The 16542-nt window shown below is 48.0% G+C and overlaps 1 protein-coding gene across 1 annotated transcript in view; it reads left to right on the top strand.

Annotated features, from left to right (window-relative positions):
- Nucleotides 1-16542, top strand: part of LOC144694612 (uncharacterized) — a 65527-nt gene that overhangs the window by 29320 nt on the left and 19665 nt on the right. Inside the window, exon 4 of the mRNA XM_078565212.1 lies at nucleotides 14860-14968. Coding sequence (XP_078421338.1) covers nucleotides 14860-14968 — 109 coding nt within the window. The remainder of the gene's footprint in view (nucleotides 1-14859; nucleotides 14969-16542) is intronic.

The raw sequence follows: 16542 nt of genomic DNA, 5'->3' as shown, positions 1-16542 counted from the left end.
CTTCCAGGGCTCCACAGGTGACCTGTGCAGGCTCTCGCAAGCCTCCATGCACGTGTATCCAGGAGCTCATGGACACCATCTTCGTGAACATGAGGCTGATGTTGCCTGTGCGGCGGCCTCAGACTGCAGCAGAGCGACGGTACAATGAGGCTTATGCCGTGACCCAGACTTTGGTGGAGCAAACTATAGGCATTTTGAAAATGAGGTTCCGGTGCATCAACAGTTTCGGTTAAGCGCTGCAACACAGTCCCCAGAGTGTGTCACGCATCATCATCGCTTGCTGCACGCTCCACAGCCTGGTGCTGCAAAGTGGGGAGGACCTAGCTGAGGAGGAGATGGAGGGGTTGCATGTATCCACCAATAAGGAGAGTGGCGAAGGGGATGACAAGTGATGAGGTTCTCGACGATGAGGATGCCAGCGATGAGGCCATTGCATTGGCCAGATGAGGCAGGTGCGCTCGGGAGGCCCTCATAGTCGCAAGATTCGAGGAGGATGTTGATGAGATGCAGTGAGGACAGTCTTGACATCCTCACTTTGCATTTATGAATGTTTGACTCCTGTGTGGCTGATGGCAACGCACATACCCTCAGCGCTCAGGCTTATGCCATGGAGACGCAGCAGAGGCCCGAATAGTTGCTAGATTCCAGGAGGATGATGACGACATGCAATGAAGAAACTCCACAGATATTCACATTGCCTCTGTGAATGTCTGACTCCAGTCTGGCTGAGGGCAGCTCGCTTGCACTCCATGATCAGTCATTTCATGGAGACACAGCCATGAAACTTTAAATGCACCTGATCCTTTGTCAGCCTTCAGCACCTGACTCCTTGAGGAGCACAGTATCACCGGTCACCGATGCTGGAGTTGGGGGGCCATCCCCACTCCAAAGGTGCTGAGAGCAGACAGAGAGAATGATGGAACTCTGTGATGCCTGCCCACGACATTCTGGCAGCAATGACAAGCACCGCGGAGGTGCAGGCATCACAAAAGTACAGGGAGTGTGAAGCTGAACTGTGACTTTTGTCTGAAGGTTACACACTGCACAGGGAAGAGGCCCTGGACTAAGACACCTGCCTTTATCTTGTGCAGGAACCAGGGTTTCACACCTGAGTGACATGAACACTGCTCATCAGAACAAGGAGCCATAGGCAGGGAGACATTCTTGGGAGTTTATTTACAATAGTGAACATTAAGTACAAGTGATTAACACCTGCACTCAGGCTGTGCAACGGCTCAGTTCATAGCACCCTCACCTTTGAGTCAGAAGGTTGTGGGTTCATGTCCCACTCCAGGACTTTGAACAAAAAAAAAGTCAAGAACTGTGAATGTACTCAAAAGAGTTACATCTTCTTAACGAGGTGTCAGCTGTGGCTCAGTTCATAGCACCCTCACCTTTGAGTCAGAAGGCTGTGGGTTCATGTCCCACTCCCGGAAAAAAAAAGTCAAGAACTGTGAATGTACTCGAAAGAGTTACATATTCTTAACCTTCCTAACCCTGCTGCTACATCTTGGTGCTCCCCCAACATCCACAGCGGAGGTGGGGGCAGCCTGCTGACTGCTATGCCCTGTCTGTGATGACCTTGACGGGTGTTCTCTGGAGGGCCGAGACCTGGAGGACCCTGGCCTGCTTTTGGGGTCCTGCTGTGTGGCAGTGGCACCGGTACCATCCTCGGCCTGTGGAGCTGGAGCTACTGGAGTCACAGGAAAAGGGGATTTGTGTGGGCTTGACACTCCCAGAGTCACCTGGGTGAATGGCCCCGTAGTGTGCACCTGCTGATCCACCTCCCTACGAGTGCCCGAGGGCCCCTATCTGACTCGTTGAGGAGAAGGGGAAGCTGGAGTGAGATAGAGCTGTCTGGCACCCCTCTCACATTGACACTGTTAGAGGCTAACTGTGGCACCAGTGATGGAATTCAGCCCGTGCAGCAGTGTAGGACCGATGTCATGGACCAAGGTCTCCATGGTGGCCGCCAGCCTACCAGTGTTGACCTTGGTGCGTTGGCATGCCGGCGCTATCACTTCACACTGAGGCAGACGGACTCCTCCACCGTGCCTTGCAATCTGAGAAGTGCAGTAAACATCCTTTCCTGATGTTCCTAAGCTTGCCTTTGCAGCTCCAGCAACTGAGACATGACCAAGTCCAGAGGCTCCTCATCTGACTTGGACTCAGCAAATTTCTGGCCTCCAGCAGTCCTCCAAGTGCTGGACACCCAGGAAGTCCCTGCTGCTGCCTGCTGTGGATCAGAAAGTACGATGTGCTCACCAGATTGTGATCCCAAGGCTACTCTAAAGCTAGGTCCCACCGAGGTGTGTGTCTCTGTGCTGGTGGAGGGTGTGGGTGAGCGCTGTGACGGGACTTCAAGGAGGGTGCCTCCAGATTCCTCTTCAGAGGTTTCTTCAGGGCTTGATTTGAGGCCCTGGGTTGTGGACCCCACCAGCTGCTCCCCAGATCTGTCTGCAAAAGCAAGGAGAGATAATTAGCGTATGGCAGGGGACTGTGGAACACAGGAACTTGCTCACAACATGGTTGTCTGATGGATGTTGCAATGCTGGATCCTCACTTGGTTAAGCACCACCGGCCTCACCGTCAGTACTGGAAAGGTCCAGATCATCGCCGGCCAGCTGGATGATTCTATTTTCAAAGTCTGTGAGGACCTTGATGTCAGGCATTCCTCCACCGGTCTGCGACCTCTCCCTTTTGTTGTGTACCAGCTTGTCCTGCATGAATACAGATGGAGAAAGTGTAAGCAGGACACCTGCCAGGGCAGATGATAAGGATGCCTGACATGTGTGGATGGTGAGTGGTGCCATAGATGGAATGCACAATTCGCAGGGCAGATGAAGGTAAGTGTGAGAGAGTGAATGATGATGCTCCTTGAACCGACAGTGAGCGAGGACCCTGTGGATGTGTGATGAGTCTGTGAGTGTGTGAGTTATGGCTGTCCTCTTTTGCAGGGCATTGGTGCTGACCACTGCTGCCATCGCCTCCCATGCTGGATCGGTGACCTTGCTTGCTGATCTTCACCCAGAGTGGGGGTAGAGGACTTCAAGGCAGGCCTCCACAGCATCCAGGGAGGCTTCACTAAATTTAGAGGAAGCATGTTTCCTCCCTTTGGCAGCCATGATTTTGCAGCACCTTCCGATGCCTTAAGAGAGTGCTAGCTCTGTGCAGGGGCGCCCTTTAAATATGGGGTCTGGATTACTGAAGGCCTGAGGTGATGGCGGGGTGGGCGAATCAGAGGCTGCCCTGCCAGTGACCAGGCGTGTTTCCCTGGAATGCATTATTAATGAGGCGGGATGGGCCAGGAATAGGATGATATGGAGTGAAAAGCTGCCATTGCGGCCAGCAGTAAAACACCCTTTTTCCTGCCCACTACAGCACTTTGTGCAAACCTGGGATGATTCTGTCCATAGAGTACAAAAGCATGTTATGTTAAACCTCTGTAAATCACTGGTTAGGCCCAAGTGGAGTATTGTGTTCACCATACTTTAGAAAGGCTGTCAACTCCTTCAGATAGGGTGTAGAGGGGATTTGCTAGAATGGTGCCGGGGATAAAGAAGTTCAGTTGTTTAGGGAGGCTAAATAAACTGGGATTATTCTAGTTTGAGCAGAGAAGACTATTGGGAGATTTGTGGAGATTTTTCTTTTTTATTCATTCACGGGATGTGGGCTTCGCCGGCTGGGCCAGCATTTATTGCCCATCCCGAGTTGCCCTTGAGAAGGTGGTGGTGCGCTGCCTTCTTAAACCAATATTGCGAAGGTTTTTTATAGAGTAGACAGAGTGAAACTATTTCTGCTGGCAGGAGGGTCAGTAACCTGAGGACTCAGAGTTAAGATAATTGGCATAAGGACCAGTGGAGAAGTGAGGAGACTTTTTCACACAACGAGTTGTTGTGAATCTGGTCTGAATAGATGGTGGAAGCAGATTCAATAGTAATTTTCAAAAAGAAATTGGATATACATTTGAAAAGGAAAGATTTGCTAGGCTGAAGCAAAAGGGAGTGAGAATAATTGAATTGCTCTTTCAAAGAGCCAGCACAGGCATGATGGGACAAATGACCTTCTTTGTGCTGTAAGGGTCCATGATTTCACCTGGCAGCAACTATGAGGAACTCAGCATGGGATAGTTACTAAATTATGCCATCTGCTGCAAGAATATTTACAGCCAACCTGCACTCGCACCATAGACCTTTCAGCATTGCTGTTGGGTACAGGATACTCACTATCTTTCTGTTATAATACAGGCATGTGGACTCAAGAAATAGAAGACTGATTAATAACGGATAAACACACTAATATAATCCAATACATGCACTGCTCATGATATCACAACAAGTTAACACAAGAACAGAAGAAATAGGACCAGAAGTAGACCACACGGTCCATCGAGCCTGCTCCGCCGTTCAATACGATCATGGCTGATCTTAGGCTTCAACTCTATTTTTTGCCTTCTCCCCATATCCCTTAATTCCCTGAGAGACCAAAAATGTGTCTATCTCAGCCTTAAACGTATTCAATGATGGAGCATCACAACTCTCTGGGGTAGAGAATTCCAAAGATTCACAACCCTTTGAGTGAAGTACTTTCTCTTTATCTCAGTCCTGAATGATTGACACCTTCGTGTTTTAGATTCCCTGACCAGCAGAAACAATCTCTTAGGGTGCACCTTATCAAGCTCCATCAGAATTTTGTAGGTTTCGATAAGATCGCCTCTCATTCTTTTAAACTCTAGAGAATATAAGCCCAATTTACTCAGCTTCTAATCATAGAATAGACCCCCGCTTATCCCAGGGTCCAGTTTAGTGAACCTTTGCTGTACTGCCTTCAATGCAAATATATCCTTTCTTAAATGTGGAGACCAAAACTGCACACACTACTCCAGACATGGTCTCAGCAAAATCCTGTACAATTGCAGCAAGACTCCTTTATTCTAGTACCCCAAAGCCCCCTTGCAATAAAGACCAACCTTGCTTGCTGTAACTCAATGCTAACTTTCTGTGCTCCTTTTATAAGCACAGCAGCGTCTCTTTGAACATCAACGCTTAAAAGTTTCACACCTTTAAAAATAAAATCTGCTTCTCTATTCTTACGACTAAAGTGAATAACTTCACACTTCCCCACATTATACTCCATCTGCCAACTTGTTGCTCACTCACTTAGCCTATCTATATACCTTTGCAGCCTCTCTCTGTCTTCCCCATGGCTTACTTTTCCACCTAGCTTTGTATTATCAGCAAACTTAGATACAACTCTCTGTTGCTTCATCTAAGCCATTAATATAAATTGTAAATAGCTGAGGCTCTAGTACTGATCCTTGCGGCACTTCACACTGTTCACGTGTCCCAACTTGAAACGCACTGTTTATGCCTGCTGTTTGCTTTCTATCCGTTCACCAATCCTCCATCCATGCTAATATATTACCCCCAACTCCATGATCCCTTATCTTGCCTATTAGCCTTTATTGTGGCCCTCATGAACAGGGAATTCATTGGGGATTCGCTGACACCCTCCAACCACTGACACTAGCCCAGTGCAAAGCCAGGTAGCGTTTCTAAATTGGTCTGATGTGCAGTACCTTTATATCGACAATCATGTAACATGAGTGTGAGGGTAATACTGCATGCAATTTGGAACATATGAACATAAGTGGGCCATTTTGCCCCTTGTGCTTGTTCTGCCAATCATTGAGAATGTGACTAATCTGTACCTCAGCAACCTGTTTTGACTCCATGGCTAGAATCTTTGGCTCATCAAGCGGGGGCAAGGCCCGCTCGCCGCCACGTTAAATGATGCATGGTGACGTCGGCCGTGTGTCTTGACGTCACCGCGCATCATTCTGATTTTCAGTTCAGTGGGCGCGCACTGGAGTTGGCTGTGCGCTCTCCGAACTATCAAAGGCCTATTAAGGCCAGTTAAAAACTTATTTAAACCACTTAACATAGCTGCCCGTCCAACCTAAGGTTGGCGGGCAGGCGAAGAGCCCAGGCGGCCTTTGCCTTGTACAGGATTTTTCATGAAACCTCATCCACGGGTGGGATGAGGTTTCATAAATGATTTATAAATGAAATAAAGATTTTCATTAAAATTCATAGACATGTCCAGCTCGTGTGACACTTTTACATGAGGGGACATGTCCTAAATTTTTTCTTCTTTCTTTATTAAAATTTTTGAAACTCAAACTGATCTCCCCGAGGCAGCTCTTAATTGGCCTGCCCATGTAAAATGGCGGTGCGCAGCTAATCGCGGGTGGCAGTCGGCTGCGCGCCTGCCCGCACCTGCTCCCACCCAACCCCCTCCCCCCACCACCGACGGGGAGAAAATTCTCCTCCATATCCTCTTATCCCTTGGCTGCGATTTCCTGGCCCCGACTTGATGGGACCTGCCATGGGACATTCGGTGGCCCAGCCAAAAGTCCATTGACTTTCAGGAGGAGCAGAATATACCAGCGGAAGAGGGGCCGGGGTGTGGGGGGTAGGGGTTGGTGGGGCTAGAAAATCTCACCCATTATCTAGCAAAAGTTTATTGATCCCAGATTTAAAATTATTGCCTTTTTTGAGAGAGAGTTTCAAACTTGTACCATCCATTGCATCAAATGTTTCATCTGATGGAAGGTCACAGACCTGAAATGTTAACTCTATGCTGAATAATATAAGGGTGGACAGCTCACCACCACCGCACCCACCCCACCCTAAGCTAAGCCATCGTGGAGCCGATCCGCTGCATGCTGGCCTGCCCTGCAGCCATAGCGCGCCTCAGGCGGGCTTAACAAGGGCCAAGTGGGACTTCTGCCCCTCACTGGGGAGGAAGTGCCGCCCTCTGGAGCTGTGGCCAATCGGATTGCTCAGCAGCTCCATCAGTCCTGGTAGCACCAACAGCGTGTTCGTGGCTGCTGCCAGGACTGCAAGAAGAGGAGGAATAAGGCCCATGGATCTCTGGAGCCTTGGGCAGGGAGGCGTTCAGCAGGTCAGAGAGGGAGGCGAGGGTGTGGGAGGTGATGGGCTTAAGGCTTTGGGGTAGTGGGGAGGGGATACGGTGTAGGAACAAAGGGGGCTGGTTCCATCTTAGAGGGGGCCGCCCCTGGTCCACAAAGGGCAGCTCCTGAAGATCGAACCCCCGCACCCCTTTCATGCCGTTTGTAGAAATCATTTTAAAAATCGGGCTGCCCATTTCCGCCTGCCTGTCCACTCAAACGTCTTAAGGTGCGGGCAGCGTATTATCGGGGTCAATTGGCTTGGTAACAAGCCTAATTGACCCTTGATTACCTATTTAAATATGGCGGGCGGGCTGCCGATTTTGGTGCCCGCCCAACCCTCATATTATGGGGGTGCGCACAGGGGTGGGTGTGAAGGTGGTGGGGTGGGCACCCATCCTATTCCCTCCACTGGAAACACGCCTGGCGGAGGCACGTGAAATGCAGCCCTCTATTTCTCTCTTCAAAGATGCTACCTAACTGGTTGAGTATTTCCAGGATTTTCTGTTTATAGACCTGGGAGGACCATTCTGGTCCCAGTGCACAGCATGCAGTGATTGCACGCAGTGTTTAGCTGTGGAATGTTTACTTGCAGGCAGTCATTGTGCTGTATCCATACACTGCACCGTCAGATTGGCCAAATGATATTTTTATAACCTTTGCCGAATCCTGATCTCCTAAATTGATTAATGACCCCATTCTCACCTCTGTAAACCCTAATCTGCTAATTGTTTATCTAAATGTGTCAGTCAGACACCTCATTATTCAGTAAGCAGTGAAATCAGACACTGGAAATGTCATACTCCCTGGGCTCATAACGTCCCTTGTTACTGTTAAGCTGCTTCTTATATTGATCCTCTGCTGTCATCTCCCAATGGACAATTTATGCAGTAAACCCCACGTCAGCACTCTGTTAAAACCAACAATCACCATATACATGTCTAACCATCTCCCTTCAGTCTTTTTTTTATTGATTCATGGGATGTGAGTGTCTCTGGTTGGCAAGGCCAGCATTTATTGCCCATCTCTAATTGCCCTTGAGAAGGTGTTGGTGATCCACCTTCTTAAACTGCTGCAGTCCATGTGGTATAGGTTTACCCACAGTCCTGTTAGGAAGGGATTTCCAATCTCTTGACCCAGCGACTGTGAAGGATCGACTGGCTATATAGTTCCAAGTGGATGGTATGCTTGGAAGGAAACTTGCGAGTGGTGGTGCTCCCATGCACCTCTACCGTTGTCCTTCTAGATGGTGGAGGTCAGGGGTTTGGGAGATGTCTTGGCGAGTTGTGGCAGTAGATTTTGTCGATTGGGTCATCTGCTTCGAAACTGGATGGCTAGCTGGAAGACAAAGCCCTCCCCACTGCCACCCTTCCCCCCCATACCCCGCTGACCTCGAGTTTTACTCAGGTTTCTGGATGAGAGACTAAGCTGCCTCAACAAACCTTTCTTTAAATATTGGACATCAAGGTCTGATGATGTAACATAGGTCTGATTATAACATAGGTCTGAGTGGGAAAATTGCAGCAAAGATAATTGGGACCAGCTGATAAGATGACAAGGAAGCAGTGATCCCATGGAGTCTAGGAGGAAAGTCATGGCCTCCCTCAGTGAACAGGCACAAAGAGCTTCGTGTCATCAATGCAAAGGGCACTTCACTCCCTCAAGACTCTCCCGGAACCCACACGCCTAATCTCCTGCCAGTAGCTGTTTCCCAGTTGTGTGTTAACAAGGCTTAGGAAGTGTTAACTAGGGCCAGGATTTAAAATAGCATGGGTCTCAAATGTTACATAGAAATGTAGAAAATAGGAGCAGGAGTAGGCCATTCGGCCCTTCGAGCCTGCTCCGCCATTCATTCTGATCATGGCTGATCATCCAACTCAATAGCCTGCTCCCGCTTTCTCCCCATATCCTTTGATCCCTTTTGCCCCAAGAGCTATATCTAACTCCTTCTTGAAAACATACAATGTTTTGGCCTCAACTATTTTCTGTGGTAATGAATTCCACAGGCTCACCACTTCTCTGGGTGAAGAAATTTCTCCTCATCTCAGTCCTAAATGGTCTACCCTGTATCCTCAGACTGTGACCCCTGGTTTTGGACTCCCCCACCATTAGGAACATCCTTCCTGCATCTACCCTGTCTAGTCCTGTTAGAATTTTATAGGTTTCTATGAGATCCCCCCTCCTCATTCTTCTGAACTCCAGCGAATATAATCCTAACCGACTCAATCTCTCCTCATACGTCAGTCCCGCCCTCCCAGGAATCAGTCGGGTAAACCTTCGCTGCACTCCCTCTATGGCAAGAACATCCTTCCTCATCAGCAAGCACGTTTCACACTTACCCCTTCCCCTGCCCAACAGAAACTCAAGCTACTTTAAAATCTATCTCTGTTTTTATGACTCGCTCAGCCCTTTGCGCTGATGTCACGAAGCTCTTTGCGCCTGTCCACTGTCTAAAGAGTCGCTGCTGCTCTGTGTGGTGTTGAGTGCCGGAAAACGCTCGCGTAAAGTTTACACAAAGTTCAGCATGAACAATGAAGACCAAAGCCCTTTACCTCTTTCTTACAACCTGACCCCTAACCCCATCCCCCTCGCCTCCCTAAGTATAAAAAGAGACCGCAAGAAATTTAAATCAATATATAACAGGATTCAAATTGTAATTGTGGGGGAGTCCAAAGGGGCCATAAATGTAAAACAGTCAGCAATAAATCTGAAAGACGATTCGGGAGAAACTTGGTTATCCAGAGAATAATGAGAATGTGGAACTCACTACCACAAGGAGTGGTTGAGGCAAATAGCAAAGACGCATTTAAGGGGAATCTGGATAAACACATGGTGGAGAAATAAATAGAAGGATATGCTGGTGGGGTGAGATGAAGGAGGGTGGGTGGATGCTCATGTGCAGCATAAACACCAGCATGGACCATTTGGGCAGAATGGCCTGTTTCAGTGTTTTAAATTCTATGTGATTCTACTTAAAAAAGAATGATTGTGATTTATTATTGTTTGGGCTGCTTGTTTGCTAACTTGCTAAAAATGTTCACATTTTAATTTAAACAGTGAATGTTTTATTGGGTAGCTGGTTGTTGAGCCTGACAGGGAGGGAGCTATGGTAATTTGTACAATTAGAATTGTAAAAGAGAATTGAAAAGCTCCCTGGGGATAATAATTATCTCTCAGAATTAGTGATAATTGTCCACTGGCTAACTTTTAAGGGGGGTCCTCATGAGAGAAGCCTTTCTTTGAAAAAGTGTCCCCATTTGCTGTCACGGCATCAACAACAACAACTGCTTATACTTATATAGCGCCTTGAACATAATGCAATGTCCCAAAGTGCTTCACAGGAGCATTGTAAAGCAAATTATGACACTGAGCCACATAAGGCGATATTAGGTCAGGTGACCTAAAGTTTGGTCAAAGAGGTAGGTTTTAAGGAGTGTCTTAAAGGGGGAAAGTGAGATAGAGAGGCAGAGAGGTGTAGGGAGGAAATTCCAGAGCCTGGGGGTCTAGACAACTGAAGACATGGCCACCAATGGTGGAATGATTATAATTTGGAATGCACGGAGGCTAGAATTAGGGGAGCGCAGATGGCTTGGAGGGTTATGGGCCTCGAGGAGATTACAGAGATAGGGAAGGGCGAGGCCATGGAGGAATTTGAAAACAAGGATGAGAATTTTAGAAGTAGGTGTTCTGAAGAAGATTCATATTCAGCTCGAAACATTAACTCTGTTTCTCTCACCACACGTTGCCGGATCTGCTGAGCATTTCCTGATTTTGTTTTCAGATTTCCAGCATCTGCGGTATTTTGCTTTTATTATGATGAAAATTTTAAAATCAAGACGTTGCTTGACTGGAAGCCAGTGTAGTTCAGCACGCACAGTGGGGCTAATAGGGGAATGGGACTGGCTGTGAGTTAAGTAACAGGCGGCAGAGTTTTGGATGTTCTCAAGTTTACAGAGAATAGAATGTGGGAGATCAGCCAGGAGTGAGTTGGAATAGTCAAGTCTAGAGGTAATGGTGGCACGGATGAGGGGTTCAGCAGCAGATGGGCTGAGACGGGTGAAGTTGAATGATGTTACGGAGGTGGAAGTTGCAGACTTAGAGATGGCATGAATATGAGATCAGAAGCTCATCTCAGAGCCAAATGTGACACCATGGTTGTGAACAGACTGACTTAATCGCAGACTGTTATCAGGGAGAGGAAGGAAGGTCAGTAGTTAGGCAATGGATTTTGGAGTGGGGACCATAAACAATGGCTTCAGTCTTCCCAGTATTTAATCGGAAGAAATTTCTGCTCATTCAGTTCTGGATGTTGGATAAGCAGTCCGATAATTTAGCAACTGTCGAATAGTCGAGAGAGGTGATTGTGAGGTAGGGCTGGGGTTCATCAGTGTACAGGTGAAAACTAATGCCATGTCTTTGGAATGATGTTGCCAAGGGACAACATGTAGATGAGAAATAGGAGGGGGCCAAGGATAGATCCTTGGGGGACACCAAAAGTAACAGTGCAGGAAGAGGAAGAGAAGCCATTGATGGTGATGCTCTGGCTAGGATTAGGCAGATAAGAATGTAACCAGAGATAGCAGTCCCACCCAGCTGGATGACAGTGGTGAGGCGTTAGAGGAGGATAGTGTGATCAGCCATGTCATAGGCTGCAGACATGTCGAGAAGGACGAGGAGGGAAAGTTTATCTTTCACACAGTCACATAGTGGTCCATTGAGATTCCAATACAGTGGGAGTGAATGGGAAGGAGTTTAGTCCACCAAGAATCCATACAGTGGGAGTGAGCTGGAAGGGGTTTGGTCCATTGAGATTCCATACAGTGGGAGTGAATGGAAAGGAGTTTGATCCATTGAGAATCCATACAGTGGGAGTGAATGGATAGGGGTTTGGTCCATGATTCATTAAGATAGAGGCAGACATGCAAACAAAGTGCACGACAGTGGGAGTTGGAAAGTTTCCAGCACATTGTTGAGTAAAGCAGTGTGATATGCTACAGAACAATTTCAGTAAATATAATGGGCTGATTTCAGTTGCCTTGATTAAAGTCCTTCAGAGTAAATTGCATATAATTTTTGCATGTTGAATGTATCTGGGAAATGCTGCTATTGACAGACTTTGGGTCAATAGGAGAAATGAGCTGTCAGGAGCGAGATGGTGATGTCAGCCTCAATGAGCTGTGCATTTTTAACTGATCTGCTTTGAAACAGATGTCTCACAGCCCCAGGCTGCTGTTAAGGTGAGGAGAAGCAAATATTCTTTATTAACATTTCATTCCAGCTCCCTACAAGACGTAAATTAGATGCAGCGTTAAAGTCGGTAGATTGCAGAGATATGTCACAGTGATGGTGGTGGATTGGACAGCTCAGATCATCCTGCAGTGATACTCATTATAGATCTTATTTAGCCAACATTAACAAGCTCACACTTATCACCCTTCTTATTTACATGCACTGTTGTTATCAGGGAGGCCTCCAAAGGTTAATCTACAATTCTGCGTGTGTGTGTGCACACATGTGTGTGCATGTGAGTGGCCACTGTTGAGAAGTGAGACAGAAAGCTGAAAACAGCAAGCTGGTCTGGAGAAGCGGTGCAGAGCCATCTGGAAGGACAACTCCAAGGCATGCAACACCCGCTCAGCCGTTGGGAGGACCTGTTCTGGATAGATTCCCTGACTTGCTGCTCTGCATACTGATGTATCTCACGATAAAAAAGGAACAGCGTGGACGCTGACTGGAAGGTAGAAACACAAACAGACAGCAGAGTCCAAGTAGTAGCTGCTCTAAGCTGTAAACATGTGGTTGTCACACTTTGGCTTACTGTACAGGCCGATAAACTCCAGATGGCCCCCTCTCTGTTAACATAAAGGATGACTTTTATTACTGAATATCTGAAGGAGAAAGATAGGTTTAAACTTCAAGTTGAATTCTTCATCAGAATTGGTTTTACAATCATCCAGTGTCTTTATCCTCATCTCTTCCAGGTCCCAGTTAACACATTTGTCTCTCACTGCAGTGTCCCTTCTTCAATGGAGACAATGGTCAAGGTGGTTGTTCATGAAAAACACACAATTCCTTCTGATGGTTCTAGGGTGTTCAAGGAAGTAACAGAAAATTCTAGAAACACCACAGCAGGCCCATCAGCATCTGAAAGAAAAAAGACAGATCAATGTTTGTGCTCCATCCTGTTCACCCATCATCCCTGTGCTCACTAATCAACATAGACTCCTGTTCCACCAATCCTCACTCTCCTGTTCAAATCCCTCCATGGCCTTGCCCCTCACTATCTCTGACACCTCCTCCAGCTCCACAGCCCTCTGAGATCTCTGCTGTCCCCCAGTTCTGACCTCCTGTCTGTCCCCACACCCTTTGCCCACCATTGGCAGCCTTGCCCTCAATTATCTAGCCCTTAAGCTTTGGAATTCCCTCCTTAAATCCCTCCACTTTCCTCTTCTATCCCCTCTTTTTTGACGCTCCTTAAAACCTACCTCTTCAGCCAAACTTTTGGCCACCTGTCCAAATATTTTCTTCTTTGGCTTGGTGTCAATTTATTGCCTGATTACAGCCCTGTGAAGCACTTTGGGAAATTTTACTATGTTAAAGGTTAAATGTAAGAAAAGAGAAGGCTGAGGTGTGATCTATAGAGTTTTTAAAATGATGAACTGTTTCATAAGAGAAGGTCCTTCCACTTGGGAAAAAGACCAGAACAGATTTTAAAAATGTTAGTTAGTGCTGCTGTGGAAGTCAGGAGGTCCTCCAGGAAACCCAGACTTCTGGATTTCCAGATCACTAACACTGCCCCACCCTCTCACCCTTCTCTCTCCCACCCTGCACCCCCCCCCCCCTCCACCCTCCCACCTGGCACCCGCTCCACCCTCCCACCCTGCACCCCCCCTCCACCCTCCCACCCTGCACCCCCCCCACCCTCCCACCCTGCACCCCCCCTCCACCCTCCCACCCTGCACCCCCCCTCCACCCTCCCACCCTGCACCCCCCCCTCCACCCTCCCACCCTGCACCCCCCTCCACCCTCCCACCCTGCACCCACCCTCCCACCCTGCACCCCCCCTCCACCCTCCCACCCTGCACCCCCCCTCCACCCTCCCACCCTGCACCCCCCCTCCACCCTCCCACCCTGCACCCCCCCCTCCCCCTTCCCACCCTGCAACCCCCCGCACCCTGCCTCCTACCAGCTTCTCCACTTGTTGGAGAGATCTGAACCAGGGGCCATAAGTATAAGGTAATCACTAATAAATCCAATGGGGAATTCGGGAGAAACTTCCTTTACCCAGAAAGAGGGGAGAATGTGGAACTCACTGTGACAGGCAGTGGTTGAGGTGAATAGTACAGATGCATTTAGAGGAGAATGGAATAGAAAGATACAGAACATTGATGGGGATAGATGAAGAGAAATGGGAGGAGACTCAAGTGAAGCAAAAACAGCAGCATACACCTGTTGGGCTGAATGGCCTCTTTCTGTGCTATAAATTCTATGTGAAAATCTCTTCTTGTTGTCGTCCCCTGCCTTGATCCTCATGAATAGCCGTATCTTGTTTCTCACAGATTGCACAGGGAAGCTGTACAAGCACTAATTCATATATTTCTGCTCCAATTTATTAATACTTCCCAATGTAGGTTTCTCATTTTGGCCGACTACTGTTCATATTTAAATAGTACAGTGATTTCTGTGTGTAGCTTTGCAGATACCATGCACCAAATTAATGATCCACGTTTCTACTTTGCAAAGAGGTTAAACTGTTAATTACTCATGTAAATGTGTCAGCGTAACTCATTACTCATTGATAGCCAGCCTGAATGACACTCCTTTAACTGATTTAATTGACCTATTAATTCAAAATAATTTATTACATATTTACCTTGAATTTCCAGCACAGAAACAGGCCATTCTGCCCAACTGGACCATGCTGGTGTTTCTGCTCCACAAGAATCTCCTCCCACCCTGCTTCATCTCAATGAATCAGATAGGGACCAATGAGAGGTACGTGCATGGTGTGAAAGTGTGTATGAGCATGTGTGTGCATGTGAGTGTTTGTCTCTGAGTGTGTGTGTGTGAGTGAGTTTGTGTGAGTGTGTATGTATGTGAGTGAGTTTGTGTGCGAGTATGAGTGTATCTGAGTGTGTGAGTTTGTTTGTGAATGTGAGTGAGTTTGTGTGGTGAGTGTGTGAGCATGAGTGAGTGTGTGTGTGTGTGTGTGTGTGTGAAACTGTGTATGTGTGAATGTGTGCAAGTGTGAGGGTGTGTGTATGTTTGTGTGTGTATGTGCAAGAGTGAGTTTGTGTGTGTGTGTATCAGTCAGTGTGTGTGAGTGACTGTGTGTTTGAGTGTGAGTAACTGAATGTAAGTGTATGAGTAAGTGTGTGTGTGTGTGAGAGTCAAGGGGTGGAATTTAATGCCCTCCCCCAAGGCAGGCTTGGAGCTAGGGAGGGCATTTAATCAGGCAGGGGCTGCCAGGTGGGAACCCTTCCTCCTTCCCGCCTCTTCGCCAATGAAGTCCGGGGCAGGAAGGCTTGTGGACAGCCTTCCTGCACTGGGTTCAATTAGAGCCCTTAAGTGGGCAATCAATGCCCACTCAAAGCCTCATCCCACCACTGCTGGCATTCAGCCAGTGGGGAAATTGTCACGCAGGAAGTCCAAAAAGAAAATCATTGCGAGGTTTGCTTGTGGATTCCCGTGGGAGAGGTTAGGAGGTGCCTCATTGTTTGGCATTCAATGCCTGATCAAGGGACCTAGCCTCGGGAGTGGGGGCGGGGGGGCCAATGAGAGGAATCCCCCCTGCTTCTTGTTCCGACCCATCCCCAGCCAGTGACCCCCATCTGCCCTCACCCACCTTTGGCTTGGGGCCACTCGCTGATCCTGCACCTTTGGTGGGTGCATCGCTGGCAGCTATGACTGCTCCCGGTGGCACGGCCTGCCTCAGGGTTCAGGATTTCCCGCCCCGGGATCCTAAATCCCGGGGAAGGCCCGCCACTGGCCACTTAAGTGTTTGGTTGACACTTAAATGGCAGGCCTTCCCCAAAGGAGGCGATGTAGGACCCTCGCTGGCTTTCCCGCAGGTGGGCGTCCCATCGTCTGGATTAGGTTTCGTCAAGTGTGTATGAGTGAGTGCGAATATGAGTGAGTGTGTGTGAGTGAATGTGTTTGCGTGTGAGTCAGTCTGTGTCAGAGTGAGTGTGATTGAGTGAGTGTGAGGGTAATAAAGCTGCTCCCAGCCTGTTACCGCACTGAAGGTGGCCCCTGCTGATTGTGTCTTGTCTGATGTTTGACACTTTGCTACATTTGTACGCTGGGAGCAAAACTCCACAATGGAACATCTGTTAGAGTCAGCTGTTCACACCATAAAACAAACATTTTCCTGATAATGATGGGAGTGTGTGAGGCTCTAGGATAGGGTGGTTAACATCTGGGACTTCTCCCAGAATAGCTAATATTCTGTTTATTCTGAATTAGGGTCAGGATCAGATTGAATGGTCAATAAGAGGAGTTTTATATAGTTCTGACCAATTCATTCACTGATTCGGGGTCTGCACTGTGAGTGGGAGTCGGGTTGAATG

Source organism: Cetorhinus maximus, chromosome 20 (assembly GCF_964194155.1).
Source record: "Cetorhinus maximus chromosome 20, sCetMax3.hap1.1, whole genome shotgun sequence".
Classification (NCBI taxonomy): Eukaryota; Metazoa; Chordata; class Chondrichthyes; order Lamniformes; family Cetorhinidae; genus Cetorhinus; species Cetorhinus maximus.
This window is presented reverse-complemented; position numbering and strand designations above follow the sequence as displayed.